We start from the raw sequence: 16,387 nt of genomic DNA, 5'->3' as shown, positions 1-16,387 counted from the left end.
AAAATCCATGAAGCGGACAGATTCATTTCTGAAGGACAGAGATACTTCAAAGAAACTTGTGACCATCCATCACAGGACTGTTCTTTGCTCTGGTCTTCCTTGCCATTGATTAATATTAATTTCAGTACTAATTCTTGCAAAAGGAAGAATAAATCACTCTCTAAATCAGACAAAGAAGTGCACGAAACATTCAATCTTTAAAAATAGGATCTGTAGGGCTGGGATGTAGCTTAGTGGCAAAACTTAGTGGCTTGCCTAGGAAGTGCAACGTTCTGGGTTCGATCTCTAGTGCCAAAAAAGAAAAGACAAAAAAAATACAGTTTAAAAAAAAAATAGGATCTGTAGCTGAGCATTGGTGGCTCACACCTGTAATCCTAGCAACTCAGGTTGCTGAGATCTGGGGATCATGGGTCAAGGTCAGCCTGGGCAGGAAAGTCTGTGAAATTCTTATCTCCAAGTAGTCACCTAAAATCTGCAAGTGGAGCTGTGGCTCAAAGTGGTAGTGTGCTAGCCTCAAGCACAAAAGCTCAGGGGTAGTGCTCAGGTCCTGAGTTCAAGCTCCACAGCTAACTTAAAAAAAAAAAGAAAAGAAAAATTGAAAATAAAAACCTGTAGCCAGGCACAGGTGGCTCACATCTATAATCCTCGTGATGCAGGAGGCTGAGATCTGAGAAGTGGTTTGCACTCAGCCCAGACAGAGAGTCTGGGAAACATATCTCCAATTTACCAAAAGGCCAGGAATGGAACTGTGGTTCAAGTGGTAGAGTGCTAGCCTTGGGTGAAAAAGTATAGGGATAGTGCCTAGGCCCTTAGTACAAATGCCAGGACTGGCACAAAAAGAAAGGGCAGTTGGGGAAGGGAAGGGAAGAGGAGGGGAGGGGAGGGGAGGGAAGGGAAGGGAAGGGGAGGGAAGGGAACCCTGAGAACCAAGTGCCAGTGGCTCAAGCCTAATTCTAGCTACTCAGGAAGCTGAGATCTGAGGGTCAGATCATGGCCAGAAGCTAGCCTGGACAGGAAAGTCCATAAGACTCTTACTTCCAATTAACCAGTAAAAAGCTGGAAGTAGTTCAAGTGGCACAGTATTAGTCTTGAGTGAAAAAGCTAAGGGCTGGAGTCCAATTCCTGAGTTCAGGCCTCAGTACTAGAACAATAGCAAAAATGGGGTGTTTGCCTTTCTATGAACTAGCTTTGCAGCAAGCACTTGGTCTCATTCTTAAATACATGAATGACTGATTATAATAATCAATAGCTTTAAAATGTAGGTAAAACAATGAGGTGACTATTACACAAAATAAGAGAGTTTGACATAGTCATCCAATTTTTTCCCATTTCACAACATAAAATTACTAGCTGCATGGCCCAGCATTGAGCTGCCCCTGAAGTGGAAGAGGAAGAAACAGGCACATGAACCAGGAAGAGCTGGAGGTAGAAATAACTAATGCACTGTCCTCTGAACTCACATTCTCCTCCCCTTTTTTGTACCAATCCTGGTCACAGTCCCTTAGCTTGTATGCTCAAGGTTAGCACTCTTTTGGGGGGTTAATCAGAGATCAGAGTCTCCTAGACTTTCCTGGCCAGTCTGACTTCAAACCATGATCCTCAGATCTCAACATCCCAAGTAGCTAGAATTACAGGCATGAGCCACCAGTGCCTAGCTATTTCCAAGACACATTAGGAGACGCTAGAAATGAAAGTTAAGACCTGCTCTCTGATCCAGAGGGCTTTATGGTTGAGAAGGGAACAACCATGAATCACACACATCAATCTGAATTGTCAGCTTACTTTGGATGGATGATGCATTGTCTAGATGTCAGTTCCTCTTCTGTAAATGATTTGAATCATACAATGAAAAACAGACTTGTGTAAGCCTAGAGCTGGCTTATATTGGGATTGCTAAAAGAAAAAAAAAAAAAACAACTATGGGGCGTTGTGGGGGAGGAAACAGACATTATGCTTAAAATGACCACAACAATTTGGATAGTTTCTCCAAGGAAATAATTGTAAATGATCTCTTGGTTCAAATGGAGCAGCAGAGACACAAATCAAATTACGAAAGTTCTGCCCCTTAACTAGAATCAGGGGCAAATTTCCTATGACAGAGGTGAGGATGGCATTTTATCAAGTGGAGTCAGGGTAGCTGCCCTACTCCTGTTCGTCCCATAACAGATCTAAGTTGGGCTTTCTAACGCTGGAAATCAGATGTAGTAAATTTCCATTTTCCATTACCCACCTATTTTCTCACGGACTACACTGTAAATCCCAGCACCAATCCCAAACCAGACATTTGATCCTTGATTCCACTCAGTGCGAACTACTCCAGACAGAAACAACGTCCCACCCACCCTCCAGTGCCCAGAGTTGTTCAGGACCCAGGACTCCCCAGGGCTTCTAGTTCTGGCACGATTTAACACACACCCACCACCCCTGTCCCGACTTAATGGCCATCTGCTCACCAGCGCACGCTGGCCTCTTCTCTAGGATGCCCACCTGACCTGCGCTCTCTTCCTGAACAAGTCCTGGCCAGGGGTTTGCCTCTTGTCTTCCCTCCGCCCTGGCCTTCTGGGCCCGGGTCGGGAGACTAGGGAAGGCCTGTGCTTCCACCCCAGGTGTGGTTCCCTGCTCGGGTCTAGCTGCCTGGCAACTGGGATGCGGCCAGGCTGGCCACAAGGGAGGTTCTGGCGCGCGCTGGCCAGAGGAGACAGAAGCGTGGGAGGGGGGAAGGGGCTTGGCTGGGCGGATAGGGGGACCCCTGGGAGGTGCAAAGATGGGAGTGACTCGGGTGACTACGAAGCAGTGCGGAGGACGGCGGGTGAGTGCGGGGTAGTGGCTCCCCGCGGGGGAGGGGGGCGCGCGCCCGCGCGGTGGGCGGGAATCCTGGGGGACGCGGAGGGCGGGCGCGCGCCCCGCGGGGACGCGGCGGAGCTGGGGTGGGGGGGAAAGCAGTAGAGGGAGGAGAGACGAGGGAAGAGGGGGAGGGGGAGGAGGGAGGAGGTGGGAGGAAGAGGCGTCTCTACCGGAGCCGCCCGGGTGCGACGCGCCAGACCCAGACGGAGCCGGGCCGCGGCGGCAGCAACAGGCGGCGGCGGGCTGGGCTCGGTGGGCGGAGGCGGCGCAGGGGCGGGGAGCGCGGGGAGCGCGGGGAGGAGAGCCGGGGCCCCGCCGCCGCTTCCCCGCCGCCGCCGCTTCCCCGCCGCATGGACGAGCATCGCAGCCTCCTGCGCTCGCCGCCGCAGACCTCCGCCCGCCATCGCGCCCACCCTGCCCAGGACCCTGCCAGGCCCGGCCAGGGCGACGGAGACGGCGGCGCCCACACCCTGGTGAACCCCGGCTACGCAGAGCCCGCCGCGGGCCCGGAGCCGCCGCCCGACATGACGGTGGTGCCCGGGGACCACCTGCCGGAGCCGGAGGCGGCGGGCGGCGGCGGCGGCGGGGAGCCGCCCCAGGGCGGCGGTGGCGGCGGCGGGGACCGCTACGAGCCGCTGCCCCCCGCGCTGGCGGCCGCGGACGAGCAGGACTGCTGCGGGGAGCGCGTGGTCATCAACATCTCCGGGCTGCGCTTCGAGACGCAGCTCAAGACCCTCTGCCAGTTCCCGGAGACGCTGCTGGGCGACCCCAAGCGGCGCATGCGGTACTTCGACCCGCTCCGCAACGAGTACTTCTTCGACCGCAACCGCCCCAGCTTCGACGCCATCCTCTACTACTACCAGTCCGGGGGCCGCATCCGGCGGCCGGTCAACGTGCCCATCGACATCTTCTCCGAGGAGATCCGCTTCTACCAGCTGGGCGAGGAGGCCATGGAGAAGTTCCGCGAGGACGAGGGCTTCCTGCGGGAGGAGGAGCGGCCCCTGCCCCGCCGGGACTTCCAGCGCCAGGTGTGGCTGCTCTTCGAATACCCCGAGAGCTCCGGGCCGGCCCGGGGCATCGCCATCGTCTCGGTCCTCGTCATCCTCATCTCCATCGTCATCTTCTGTCTGGAGACGCTGCCCGAGTTCCGAGACGAGAAGGACTACCCGGCCTCGCCGCCCTCGTCCCCGGACGCCTTCGAGGCGGCGGCGGCGGCCGGCAACGGCACGTCGGGGTCCCCCGCCGCCGGCGCCTCCAGCTTCTCGGATCCCTTCTTCGTGGTGGAGACCCTGTGCATCATCTGGTTCTCCTTCGAGCTGCTGGTGCGCTTCTTCGCCTGCCCCAGCAAAGCCACCTTCTCCAGAAACATCATGAACCTCATCGACATCGTGGCCATCATCCCCTACTTCATCACCCTGGGCACCGAGCTGGCCGAGCGCCAGGGCAACGGGCAGCAGGCCATGTCCCTGGCCATCCTCAGGGTCATCCGCCTGGTCAGGGTCTTCCGCATCTTCAAGCTCTCCCGCCACTCCAAGGGCCTGCAGATCCTGGGGCAGACCCTGAAGGCGTCCATGCGGGAGCTGGGCCTGCTCATCTTCTTCCTCTTCATCGGCGTCATCCTCTTCTCCAGCGCCGTCTACTTCGCCGAGGCGGACGACCCCACGTCCGGCTTCAACAGCATCCCGGATGCCTTCTGGTGGGCGGTGGTCACCATGACGACGGTGGGCTACGGGGACATGCATCCGGTGACCATCGGGGGCAAGATCGTGGGCTCCCTCTGCGCCATCGCCGGCGTCCTCACCATCGCCCTGCCGGTCCCGGTCATCGTCTCCAACTTCAACTACTTCTACCACCGCGAGACGGAAGGGGAAGAGCAAGCCCAGTACCTGCACGTGGGCAGCTGCCAGCACCTCTCCTCCTCGGCCGAGGAGCTGCGGAAGGCGCGGAGCAACTCCACCCTGAGCAAGTCGGAGTACATGGTGATCGAAGAGGGGGGCCTGAACCACAGCGCCTTCCCGCAGCCCCCCTTCAAGACGGGCAACTCGGCCGCCCCCTGCGCCGCTGGGAACAGTAACCCCAACGCCTGCGTCAGCATCAACAAGATCTTCACGGACGTCTAGAGCGGGGCGCGGCGGCCGGCTGTGCACCTTTCCGCGGGGAGCGTGCGCCCCTCGGTCCGCGTGTGCCCTCGTCCCCGTCCTCTCCAGACCTTCATCCCGAGAAGGACCCGAGGAAGTGGGATGGATGCCTTCTCTCGGTTGCTTCACACGGAAACAGGTGCCTGTTTTCAAGTAGGCTACATTCTCTCCATTGTCCCCTTCCCCCCCCACCTCCCCTCTCACTTTTTTTTTTTTTTTTGCGGGTACTAGGGCTTGAACTCAGAGCCTGGGCTCCCTTCCTTTGCTTCCCCCACCCCCACTCAAGGCTGGTGTCCTACCACTTTGAGCCGCCCCCTCCACTTCAGGCCTTTTGGTGGTTGAAGAGTCTCACAGACTTTCCTGCCTGGGGCTGCCATTGAACCACAGCCTCTTTTGAGAAGTAAGGATTACAAGTGTGAGCCACCGGTTTCTGGCCACCCCCACTCCCTTAATTTTGTGAACAACAAGCTGACATTAGAGTTGTTTTCTCGTACACACCCTATATTAACAACAACAACAACAAAGTATATCCTGGGAGGAAACGAAACTAAAAAACAGTTAAGTAACTGTTGAACCTCAAAATTAAAATGGAGTTGTTTCTTTACTAAGTAAAGCAGACAAATACTTAAGTGACTGACCTTACCTAGTTCACTTCCCGCCCCCTTTGAACATGTGGATGAGCAATCTGAGTAGAACTGTGACTTAGAAGCCAATCCTAAGTTTGTTGATCTGGTTTTGACTGAAGTTTCTATTCGAATCTCTCATCCTCAAACCTTGAAGTTCTTAACTTTGAACAAAGGGAAATGCTCAACCCCCAAACCTTCTGCTGACTAATTACCTGAACTCTCTGGAGTTTGCTTAAGCATTGCAAAAGTATTAGACTAAGGGATTTGGGTGAAGTGCCCTGCACATGTCCCAGCCAACATCTACCAAAGTCTAAAGATCAGTATTTCCAGTGCTGCTGAGAAAAACAACAACAACAACAACAACAACAACAACAGTTCTAAGGCATCAGAGAGATAAGCTTTTGCAGTATCACAAGAAGATTAAAGTGGCAGACACTCCGTGCAGCGGAAGTTACTAATTCGGACCTGACTGATGCAGTTGCCATAGCAACCCATGTTTCCTGGGAAACCCGAAAAAGGTTGTCATGGCATATTTTGCTCTCTAGCCCCACCCCACCTTCCCGGCCCCTGTTGTTTCCACAGTAACCTTTCCAGATGGGCTCTACTTCATGTGATTTCATAAAGCAAACCCTATTTGAATAAGCCACACAAATGAAGTTATATCTGAGAATACAAGGAGATGGAAGGAATCATGAAATGCTTCTATTTCTATGTAATTCATCTACCCTTGTGATCCCCTATGACTGATCCAAGACAGAGAATATCATCTTTGGAATGTTATCATAAATCCCAATAAGGCATAACCTGAATTAAATGCCAGTTATCGGGCAATAATTTTAGAAGCTGCTTCTCTGCAATTTTCTTTTTCCAAGAAGTGAGGATCCAGCCAATAAAATGAAAAGCCAGTGTAAACATGTTCTGCACATAAGCAAATGAGAGACTCTGTACCTGAAATCTTACTACAAGAGACCTTCAGATCTCCTTGTTAAACAACAAAAAAAACTATCCAAATCTCACATCAGAACTGTCACCACCACCACCATCACCACCACCACACTTACAAAGCAAAATGAACATCAACTGCATAAAAACACCCTTTTAATGAGGAAATCACAGACAATAAAAAGGATTGGGAATCTGCAGAAAAATGTCTGCAAGTTTCAGCCACATGCTAAGGGCTGCCAGGAGCCAGTCAGCATCAGGTGAGCACTTGTCATTTATATCTAGATTCATTTCTGGATTAGAGGTATTGTAAAACAAATCGTTTTGCATTTTAAGCCACGTTCCTTTAAAAAGATCATTTATAGCATCTTTTCCATTTCTTCCATATGACTAATTAACCTCTGGTTTCCATTGTTTACCTCAAAAAGATGACACTGTCTTCAGAAGAACTTTCACCTATGCTGAACTGAAGATTACTGCATTTATTTGCCAAACACTTGACTTCTGAACAACTTGTTTCCCCCTTTAAAATAAATAAAGGGCAGAATCTGCAGAGGTTAGATTACTGCTCCCATTTTAATTTGCGTAATTACTATCAGTAATACAGTTCTTTGAAACAAACTTTGAAAATAATAGTAACATTTTATTCACATATGGTCACTTTGTTTCATACATATTACATAAATTATGCACAACAGAATTGCTTTTTGCTTTGGATGCTCAATTATTCTGTCCTCTAGAGTAAAAAATCCTATTTTTTAAATTCATACTATATTTTCAAGTAGTAAGAAGCCTGCTTACTTTATTATTTGTGCATTTGAGAGACTGGCAAATAACTATTGGGAATACAAGAGAGGGATGAGGAAAGAAAAGGGTAAAAGAAAAAAAGTAAAAAAAAAATCTGTATATACCTGGTTACTGTTTATCTTTACCCATGTATCTAAACAAGATACCTTTATCTATAGTCTCCTTTGCTTTTTTGAGTTATTTTAAATATGGATCTCTTTAAAGTAATATTTGGTTATTCTTAATGACCAGAAATTCCATTATGACTCATTTTTTTATCATTTTAGATATAGCAATCATGTAAAAATAATTTTTGTATCTGTTCTTAAAAAAGCTTAATATAAAGGTGACAATTTTATTCACATCTCTTCTGAAGATATAGAAACCTAGATTGGTCCTTACATAAGAACAATTCAGAGAGGATCTTTTATTTCTTATCCAGAGAAATAGCATAGGTTTTCCACCACATAACCATGAGGTAATAGAATTGCTTCTAGTCGCCATATTGGAAGCTCCTTATAGATTATAGGTCCTGTGTCTTTTTTTAATATTTGATTTTTTGGAATCTAGTACCTATCACAGTAAGTAGCACCTTGCATGCTTGTTGTATGAATCCTATTCTTTTATGTTAGTGTAATTCCCAGACTTTGAATGAAAGGTTGAAGGAGAAAGCATTGCAGGGTTTGAATTCTGACTCTGCTGTATGACCTTGGGCAAGTTACATAACCTCTCTGTTCATTGGTTGGCAATAGGAAGACAACAGTATTTATAATATGAAGATAATGAGAAGTATTCCAAACACATGCTATCAAATGTAAATGTTATCACAGGTAGAATATTTAGATAAATTAACTGCATGACCTGCATCAGAGATTTTACTGAGATTAAATTATTTTCTGAGCATTGCTAATGATCAGTGTGAATAAGAAGTAGATGAGTTGTCATTGTCTTCCTATTTTATGACAATAATAAATACCATTTACAAAGGGTCAGTGATGTTCTGGGCACTTGCAGTTCTTCAAGGTAAGGGTCATTAACTTCATTTTAGGATGAAAAAGACATGGTTGAGTTTAGTGATTTCCTGGCCACTTCACAGTGGGGAGCAAAAGCCCAGGAACAATTAAAAAGCAGATCATCCTGGTGCCAAAGCCCAGGCTACTTTTACTGCCTGACTTGAAAGATAAAATAAACCCCTTCTGGTTTTTGAGATTGGCTTTCCATGCTACTAATTAATAAATTCAAGTAAAGAAACTTTATCTCCAAAAACCTATTCAGTACACTGAAAATAAACTCTTTCTTAATAGTCAAGTTTTTTTCACCAGGAAATTCAAATGTAAGTTATTGAAACTAGATAGAGTAATAGAAGATTGCTTTCTTTATGATGGATTAATCTAAATGTAATCTTAGAAAGCATAATCAGATTTTAATAATAATTTCTAGGACAATGGATATTTCTCAGTTTTGAGGTGAATATCCTGCTTTTAATGGGTTTTAATCAACAATCTTTGTTACTTTTGTGGAAATTATTTGTTTTCCTCTCCCCTGCTTTGTATAGGTTGTCAAAGGACTACAAGAAAAGGACCATTTTGACTCTCCTTTATGGAAAAGGGAGGAATTGCTTAGAACAGGAGGGTTGAAAGCAGGGGCTAGCTAACTCATTAAAACATCTCAGGTTACTGCCTTTCCCAGACACTCCATGCATTTTTAAGAGAATCTGTGCTCAAAAGGAAAATAACAGGATTTCATGTTGTCACACGTACTTGCTGTATCCCCTTCACAAAGGTCCTAGAGGCACAAAATGAAAACGGATGGTTTTTGGGCCAAGAGCATAATGCTGATGAGCCTGCATTTGGCTGTGTCTGTTAACTTTGCCCAACTAGAAGTCACGCTGTTGAGCACAACTGAACATCTTGGATGTTGAAAGGGTGTACGCATGTCTGTGGATAGCTAGGGATTCCTGTGGGGAGGATTGCTGAATCCCTGCTCTCCAACAGCACCCATGGGAAAATATAGACAGTGTAGAGCTGGTGATCCAGAGAGAAATGGCGTTTAACATTTGCTAATGTTTGTTTCTGTTACAATGTTCAAAACAGACAGTATGCCAAATTTCAAAATTCACCAGTTATAGTGACACAACCACAGACAGCCACACAGAAGAGCATGAGAGCGTCCTTGCCCTTATTTCTAATCCCCTGAGTAAAAACTCAGAATTGAAATTGTAAAAACGAATCTAGAGTGATGGTTTGTTTACCTGAAACAGACTCACCTATGAAGTGCTGTGCATATACTACTAACATTTACCAACGGTTCATTCTTTTGAGAACCACAGCTATAACTTACTGACTTCTATATATTTAAAATAGCACCATTTTCTACAGCAGTTCCAAGTCTTTCTCACTCCTCAGCTGTGAATAGAAGTGCTAACTCTTTCCAGTAAGAAATGCAAAGAGGCTCACATGCCCCCTCCCAGTCTGAATACTAATGAAAACACAGGGAGAAAGAGAGAGAGAGAGGTGAGGAGGCCAGAGTGAGGAAGAAGATGTTTAGAAATTGTGTTTTAGGGTGGGATTTTCTTTTCCTTTCTTTGTCTGGTTTATATTTGACCTTTTAAACGAAGGTAGATATAAGAAATGGTTTTAAATTGCTAGTTTTTAATGTGGCAGTTTTAGATCTGTTGGTGAAGTCATTTGTTTGTTTTTTTTAAATACCCTCAAGGAGTGTTTAATAACCTCTGAAAGTAAGTAACAGGTCAGTCAGAAGGACTAGAAAGCCATGCCCAGCTTACTGGTCAGGCTCCACTCCTACCCTTCTCCCATTTTAGCCTGGTGTAGTGGCTCATACCTGTAATCTCAACTACTTGGAAGATGGAGATTGAGAAGACAGTGGTTTGAGACCAGTCTCCAGCCCCATCACAGGAATCAGGCATGGTAGTAAATGTTTGTGATTGCAATTATGTGGGAAAAAATGGTAGTTTGATATAGCCCTGGTCAAAAACTTAAATCTTTCTTCAAAAAAAATCACTAAAGTGAGCTTACACCTTTCATCTTAGCTACTCAAGAGACTGAGATCTCAGGATGACATTTCAAAGCTAGCCTGGGCAGACAAATCCTGAGATACTCTCATCTCCAATTAGCCAGCAAAAAATGGGAGTGGAGATGTGACTCAAGCTGTACCGTGTCAATATTGAGCAGAAAAAGCCAAACAAGAGTGTGAGATCCTGAGTTCAAGCCCCAGTATCCCTCCCCAATCCCCTCCAATATGCACACACACACACACACACACACACACACACACACACAGAGTGACTAAAAGCTAGGTGCCTGGCTCATGTCAATAATTCTAGGTGCTCAAAAAGCTGAGTTGAAAGTTAGCCCATACAGAAAAGTCTTTTGATTATCTACAATTAGCCACCAAAAACCTGGAACTGGAGCTATTGCTCAAGAAGTAGAGAGCTAGTGTTGAACACAAAAGCTCAGACACAGTAACCAGGCCTTAAATTCAAACCTCAGGATGGGCACCAAAACATACAGAAGAAAGGGGGGGGGGAGGAAGGAAGGAGGAGGAGGAGGAGGAAAATAAAGAGAAGAGTAAAGCAATACACACACACACACACACACACACACACACACACACACACACACACATAACTAGAGCAAAAAGAATATTAGGGACATGATTCAGGTGGCATACTGCCTGTTCAGGAAGCATGTAGGCCTGAGTTCAGCACTCTTATTGTATGCAAAGTGCAAACAGAAGTCCTTATAGCCAGTAAAGTCCTGGCTAATTTGGCCTCCCTCCCTTACTTCTGGCCTCCTTTGCCACGTTCCCATGTGACTCAGCGCAGCAAGTGCATTGGGTCGTGCTTTTGTTCAGTTATGGAAGCATCTCCACCTTGAAGGCCTTGTGCACACCGTGATCCCTGCAGCCTTCCTTGCATTCCTACCAGCCTTCCCCTTGCAGCCTTCCCAGACACCTCTAACATGGCAGCCCCTTGTCACGCCCTGTGTTCTTTCTCTGCTCAGTTTTCTCTGTAGCAAATGTTTTGTTTCTTTGGTTATAGTCTGTTTTCTCTTTTCATCCTCAAGGTCATGAAAATAGCTGTAATACAGATTGCGCTCAAAAAGTATTTATTGGAGTGAGAGATGAGAATAAGGAAGCAGTGAGTTGTTTTCAGCATGCAAACAGAATTTCCTTATTGTGCTTCTTTTTTATTACTCTGTAGCTTATAATCCTCACTATGGGCTTAAGAATAAACTTCACTTTGGTTAAAGCACACTCCAGCTGGTTTTAAAATTTTTTTATTGTTACTATAAAGATGATATACAGAGGGGTAACTGTCACATAAGTCAGATAAAGATTGGATTTCTTTTGGGACAGTGTCATCCCTTCTCTCGCTCTCTCATTTTTTTCTCCCATCCCCCACGACAGCAGGTTTTCTACAGGAAGTGCTGCCCAAGTGTGAGGGTGGATTTCTTAACATAATTAACTTAAAGATCACATCATATTAGGAACTTCCGAGGGTACCTAGGAATTATGATGCTTCATGAACTCAGTTTCCTATGTAATTGTTAATTCTATTTGTGTGTGTGTAGACTCTAGTCAAACTGATACAACAAACTCAGAACAAGAAAATGACATCTGTTACGGAACTCATCTATCTGGTAGACAATCTCGGAAACTTAACCTTTAGTGTGGGACTTGGTTTTAATTCTTTTTCTCCCATCTGGGTCTTAAACTCACGGCCTAGATGCTGTCCCTGAACCTCTTTGTGCTCAAGGCTAGTACTCTACCACTTGATCCAAGGTGCCACTTCCAGCTTTTTTAAAAAATAGTTTATTGAAGATAAGAATCTCATAGGGACTTTTCAGCCCAGGTTGGCTTTGAACTGTGATCCTTAGATCTCAATCTCCCGAGTAGCTAGGATTATAGACATGAGCCACCAGTGCCTGGCTTGGATTTTAATATAATTTAATTTTTTTTGGGGGGGTGGGGGGTCATGGGGCTTGTATTCGGCCTGGGTGCTGTCTCTGAGCTCTGTAGCTCAAGGCTACCACCCTACCCTTGAGCCAAGCCCCACTTCTCGTTTTCTAGAGGTTAATTGGAGATAAGAGTCTCAGGTCCTTTTATGCCTGGACTGGCTTTGAACCTTGATTTTCAGATCTCAGCCTCCCAAGTAGCTAGGATTACAGGCATGAGCTACCGCACCCAACTTGGATTTTAATTTTAATGAGTCCCAAAACTCCATGAAGTATTCTGTATTATGGACACTGAATTTATCAGGCATTAGAGACCACAGCCGTGAGTCATGTGACAGAATCGTTGGGCATAGGTAGTTGGGCAACAATGACTCATGCTTGTCATCCTGGCTGCTCAAAGCTAAAAGAGAGAGAGAGAGAGAGAGAGAGAGAGAGAGAGAGAGAGAGAGAGAGAGAGAGAGAGAGAGAGAGAGAGAGTGTGAGTGAGGGGGGAGGGAGAGGGAGGGAGAGGGAGGATTATGGTTTGAGGCCAGTCCGGGCAGAACAATTTTCTCCATCTCTAGAATAGAAAGCAAAAACTTGGGGCTGAACATGTAACTCAAGTGATAGAAGATCAATTGAGCAAGCGTGAGCCCTGAGTTCAAACCACAAATCTCAGTACAAAATCACTAAGTGTGTGTGTGTGTGTGTGTGTGTGTGTGTGTGTGTGTGTGTGTAATCACTGTAGATAGGGCTTTACTGGGTAAAGCTATTTAAAATAACCTGAACTTTAAATCTAATTATCATATTGCATGATAAAATCACAGGAACCAACTTTTTTTTTTTTTTTGCCTGTCCTGGGGCTTGACCTGAGGACCTGAGCACTGTCCTTGGAATTTCTCAAGGTTAGAGCCCTTCCACTTGAGCCACAGCACCACTTCCAGCTTTTTCTATGTATGTGGTACCAAGGAATCGAACCCAGGTCTTCATGCATGTTAGGCAAGCACTCTACTAGACCAGACTCCCAGCCCCCAGCTATTTTTTTTGTCATTGTGCTAGTACTGGGCCTTGTACTCAGGGCCCTGGGCTTTTGCTTGGCTTTTATTGCTCAAGACTTGCACTCACCTCTTGAGCCACAGCTCTACTTTCTTCTTTTGGATGGTTAATTGGAGATAAGAGTCTCAGAAATTTTTCATATATATATATATATATACATACACATACTCTTATTTTGTTGTAAATGTGATCTAGAGAGGGTTTACAGTTACATAAGTAATGAATACATTTCTTTCTCTTTTTTGCCAGTCCTGGGACTTGAACTCAGGCCCTGGTCACTGTCTTTGAGACTAGTGTTCTGCCACTTGAGCCACAGCACCACTTCAGGCTTTTTCTGTGTATGATACCATCCTTGGTATCATCCCAGTGTTTCATGAACGCTGGACAAGCATTCTACCACTAGGCCACACTCCTGGCCCCGTAAGTACATTTCTTGATGAACATTGTTACCCCATTTCCTTGTTTTTCTCCCAGTTTCCCTCTCCCCACCTTCCAGAGATTTTTCTACTTGGATGGGTTCCAAAAAAATTAGTTTCATCCTCCTGAGTAGCTGGGATCCTATGGGTGAGCCTCCAGCATCCAACTGTGGAATTAGCTGTTATGGAAGGAGATGAGGACATCAAATCCACAAGAAGTAAGCACAGATTCTTAGGATGGAATGTGTGTTATTACTTTTAAGTAGTTGTACTTCAAGTCCACATGCCAGTTTATGAATACAATGAGTCTTGGTCATTGTCATCCCTTTCATTATTCTCCCCCATCTTTCACATATGTACACTGAATTGTTTTTAATTTTTAAGTTATAGTTAAGTAAAAATTGGTTTCAATTCAGTGAGTCAGTTTATAATCGCACTGTGTCTTGAGCAGTGTCACCTCTTCCATTATTCTTCTCCCATCTTTCCAAACCCCACTCTCCCCCAAGTGGTTCCATTTTCACATGTGTGTATTCCTCTCTACTCCCTCCCTCTCCATCTCTCCTCTCCCTACTCAACACATGTTCCGGCTTCCTGGCCTTCATTTTGCTATACAAAGCAGTTGATAGAATTAACCTCAACAATATCAAAACTTAGATCACTTCGGCGATCTAGTTGTCTGTGTTGGAATTAGGAGGATGCAGGAAGCTTTGGAAAACAGACATGTTTTCTCCTGGAAAGACTAAAGCTAATCCTAGCATGAGAAGAGCACTGCAGACATGCTGCAATTTTAGGTAATATTGTGACAGGAGGCACGATTCTTGTGATGGGAATTGACAGGAACTGTCTCTACTCACCTTCTGAATATTTCCTTTGCCTCAATTGCCCAAGCAAACCAGACCAAAGAATGACTTGGCTGTTGCCTCTGCAGATCCAAGTGGTCCAGTGTCCTCACTAAATCTGCTAGCAAACTAAAATGAGCATATTGCTTGAGTTTATTTAGAAAGACTAGCAAAAGTTAGCAACTTTTGCTGTCCATGCATTGGTTTGTCACTTAAGGCCGCACAGGGTAGAGATGATTCCTGTCTTCTGAAGGATGCATCATTAGGACTTATCTTTTCTTTTTGCCAGTTCTGGGGCTTGAATTCAGGGCTTGGGCACTGTCCTTAGTCACTTTCTGCTCAAGGCTAGTGCTCTGCCACTTGAGCCACAGCACCACTTCTGGCTTTTTTCTGAGTATGTGGTACTGAGGAATCGAACCCAGGGCTTCACGCATACTAGGCAAGCACTCTACTACTAGGCTACACTCCTGGTCCGGACTTATTTTTTTAATTGCCAAAAAATAATTGAAAGGACTTTTTTGGTTTGTGGACCTTACAACATTTTTTTATTTTTATTATCTAACTATCAGTGTAGGAGGTAACCTTATGGGTCAGTATATTTTATATTTTCTCTTATGCATGGTTATAGAGTAATAACACATCACATATATACTTGTACATAATATATCAATAATGATGGAGGGAAGTATATTTAAGAAAATGCTTCATGCCAGATTTCCAAAGGGCAAAATTTGCTGGGTAGGAAAAACAAATAATGGGAAGAAAAGTTTATAATTTTAGCATAGCCCCAAACCTCTTTCACTTTGCAAATTATTCAAATATTTTTTCAATACATTTAAAAACTAAACTTACTTAAACTTTACAGAGTACAGTAAAAAATGACCTTTAAAAAATGTGTAATGGATGTGACTTTTTTATTGACCTAAAGCCTATAGTTTGGGTAGGTTTTTGCTTATCTTTTATCTTTTTCTTCTTTTTTTTTGCCATCCCTAGGATTTGAACTCTGGGCCTTGTGCTTACTAGGGAGTCACTTTACCACTTGAGCCATGCCCCATTTAGGAAGCCTATGGTTGTTAGATACTACCTATACAGTAAGTTATTGCATCTTTTTTGTCCAAAAGGTCCTCGGAGAGCCCTATGTAAAGAGCTGCAAAGCGGCCCAGCCCATCAGGATACTCATGGTGGAGAATACAGTGGCGCTTCGATCACCGATGTCCAGTGATTTATCTGCTAGCACAGATAAATTTTTATTTCAGCTAACATTGAATATCTCATCTCTAACAAATGCTTTATATAGAAAAGGCAACTCAAAACTGGAGGATACTCTTCATACTGTGTGCAGCATAAAAGATTGATCAAGAGATAAAGAAGAACATTAAAAAATAGTAAGGTATCATTTCAGCCTTTTGATGTGTTAATGAAATCTAATCAACCAAAAGTTATAAGTAGTGTTACAGATAAAGAAAGCCTAAATGTGTGTTTCTAACCAGACAATTATTACTGTTTTTTTTAAATTATTGGACTGTATTTAATCATGGAATATATTTGTGTTATAGTCTGTGTGCTAGGTGATGTGTGACTTTATTTTTCAAGATTCTTTGTACCAAAGGCTTCCACACATAGATCAGCCCATGTACACATAAATAAGTAAAGTCAACACTGTGCCCAAATGAATGGTATTAAAGAGAGACTTGCCTAAGAGAAATGTGCCTTGCTTAATTAAGCATTCATTTATTTTTTTAATTTAAAATATTTACAAATTTAGTTTAGATTTTAGTGGACCTT

At 45.0% G+C, this 16,387-nt stretch overlaps 1 protein-coding gene across 3 annotated transcripts; it reads left to right on the top strand.

Moving 5' to 3' along the window:
* Window positions 1–3,194: 3,194 nt before the first annotated feature.
* Kcna3 (potassium voltage-gated channel subfamily A member 3) lies at window positions 3,195–16,105 on the top strand. 3 transcript variants are annotated; one of them, XM_090334398.1, is made up of 3 exons: window positions 3,195–6,810; window positions 13,844–13,981; window positions 15,724–16,105. In XM_090334398.1, the coding sequence occupies exon 1, from the start codon at window positions 3,195–3,197 to the stop codon at window positions 4,962–4,964; it is 1,770 nt and encodes a 589-aa protein (XP_090190524.1). In that variant the 3' UTR covers window positions 4,965–6,810; window positions 13,844–13,981; window positions 15,724–16,105. The 3 variants fall into 3 exon arrangements, with proteins under 3 accessions (XP_090190524.1, XP_090190525.1, XP_090190523.1); XM_090334399.1 differs by lacking the exon at window positions 13,844–13,981 and having other exon boundaries at window positions 3,195–5,121; XM_090334397.1 differs by lacking the exon at window positions 13,844–13,981.
* The last annotated feature ends 282 nt before the right edge of the window (window positions 16,106–16,387 follow it).

This window comes from Megascapheus bottae, chromosome 6, assembly GCF_031878675.1.
Source record: "Megascapheus bottae isolate mThoBot1 chromosome 6, mThoBot2.hap1, whole genome shotgun sequence".
Taxonomy (NCBI): domain Eukaryota; kingdom Metazoa; phylum Chordata; class Mammalia; order Rodentia; family Geomyidae; genus Megascapheus; species Megascapheus bottae.
This window is presented reverse-complemented; position numbering and strand designations above follow the sequence as displayed.

Coding starts and splice junctions, on each gene's coding strand:
- Kcna3 (XM_090334399.1), top strand. CDS start 3,195: ATGGACGAGCATCGCAGCCTCCTGCGCTCGCCGCCGCAGACCTCCGCC.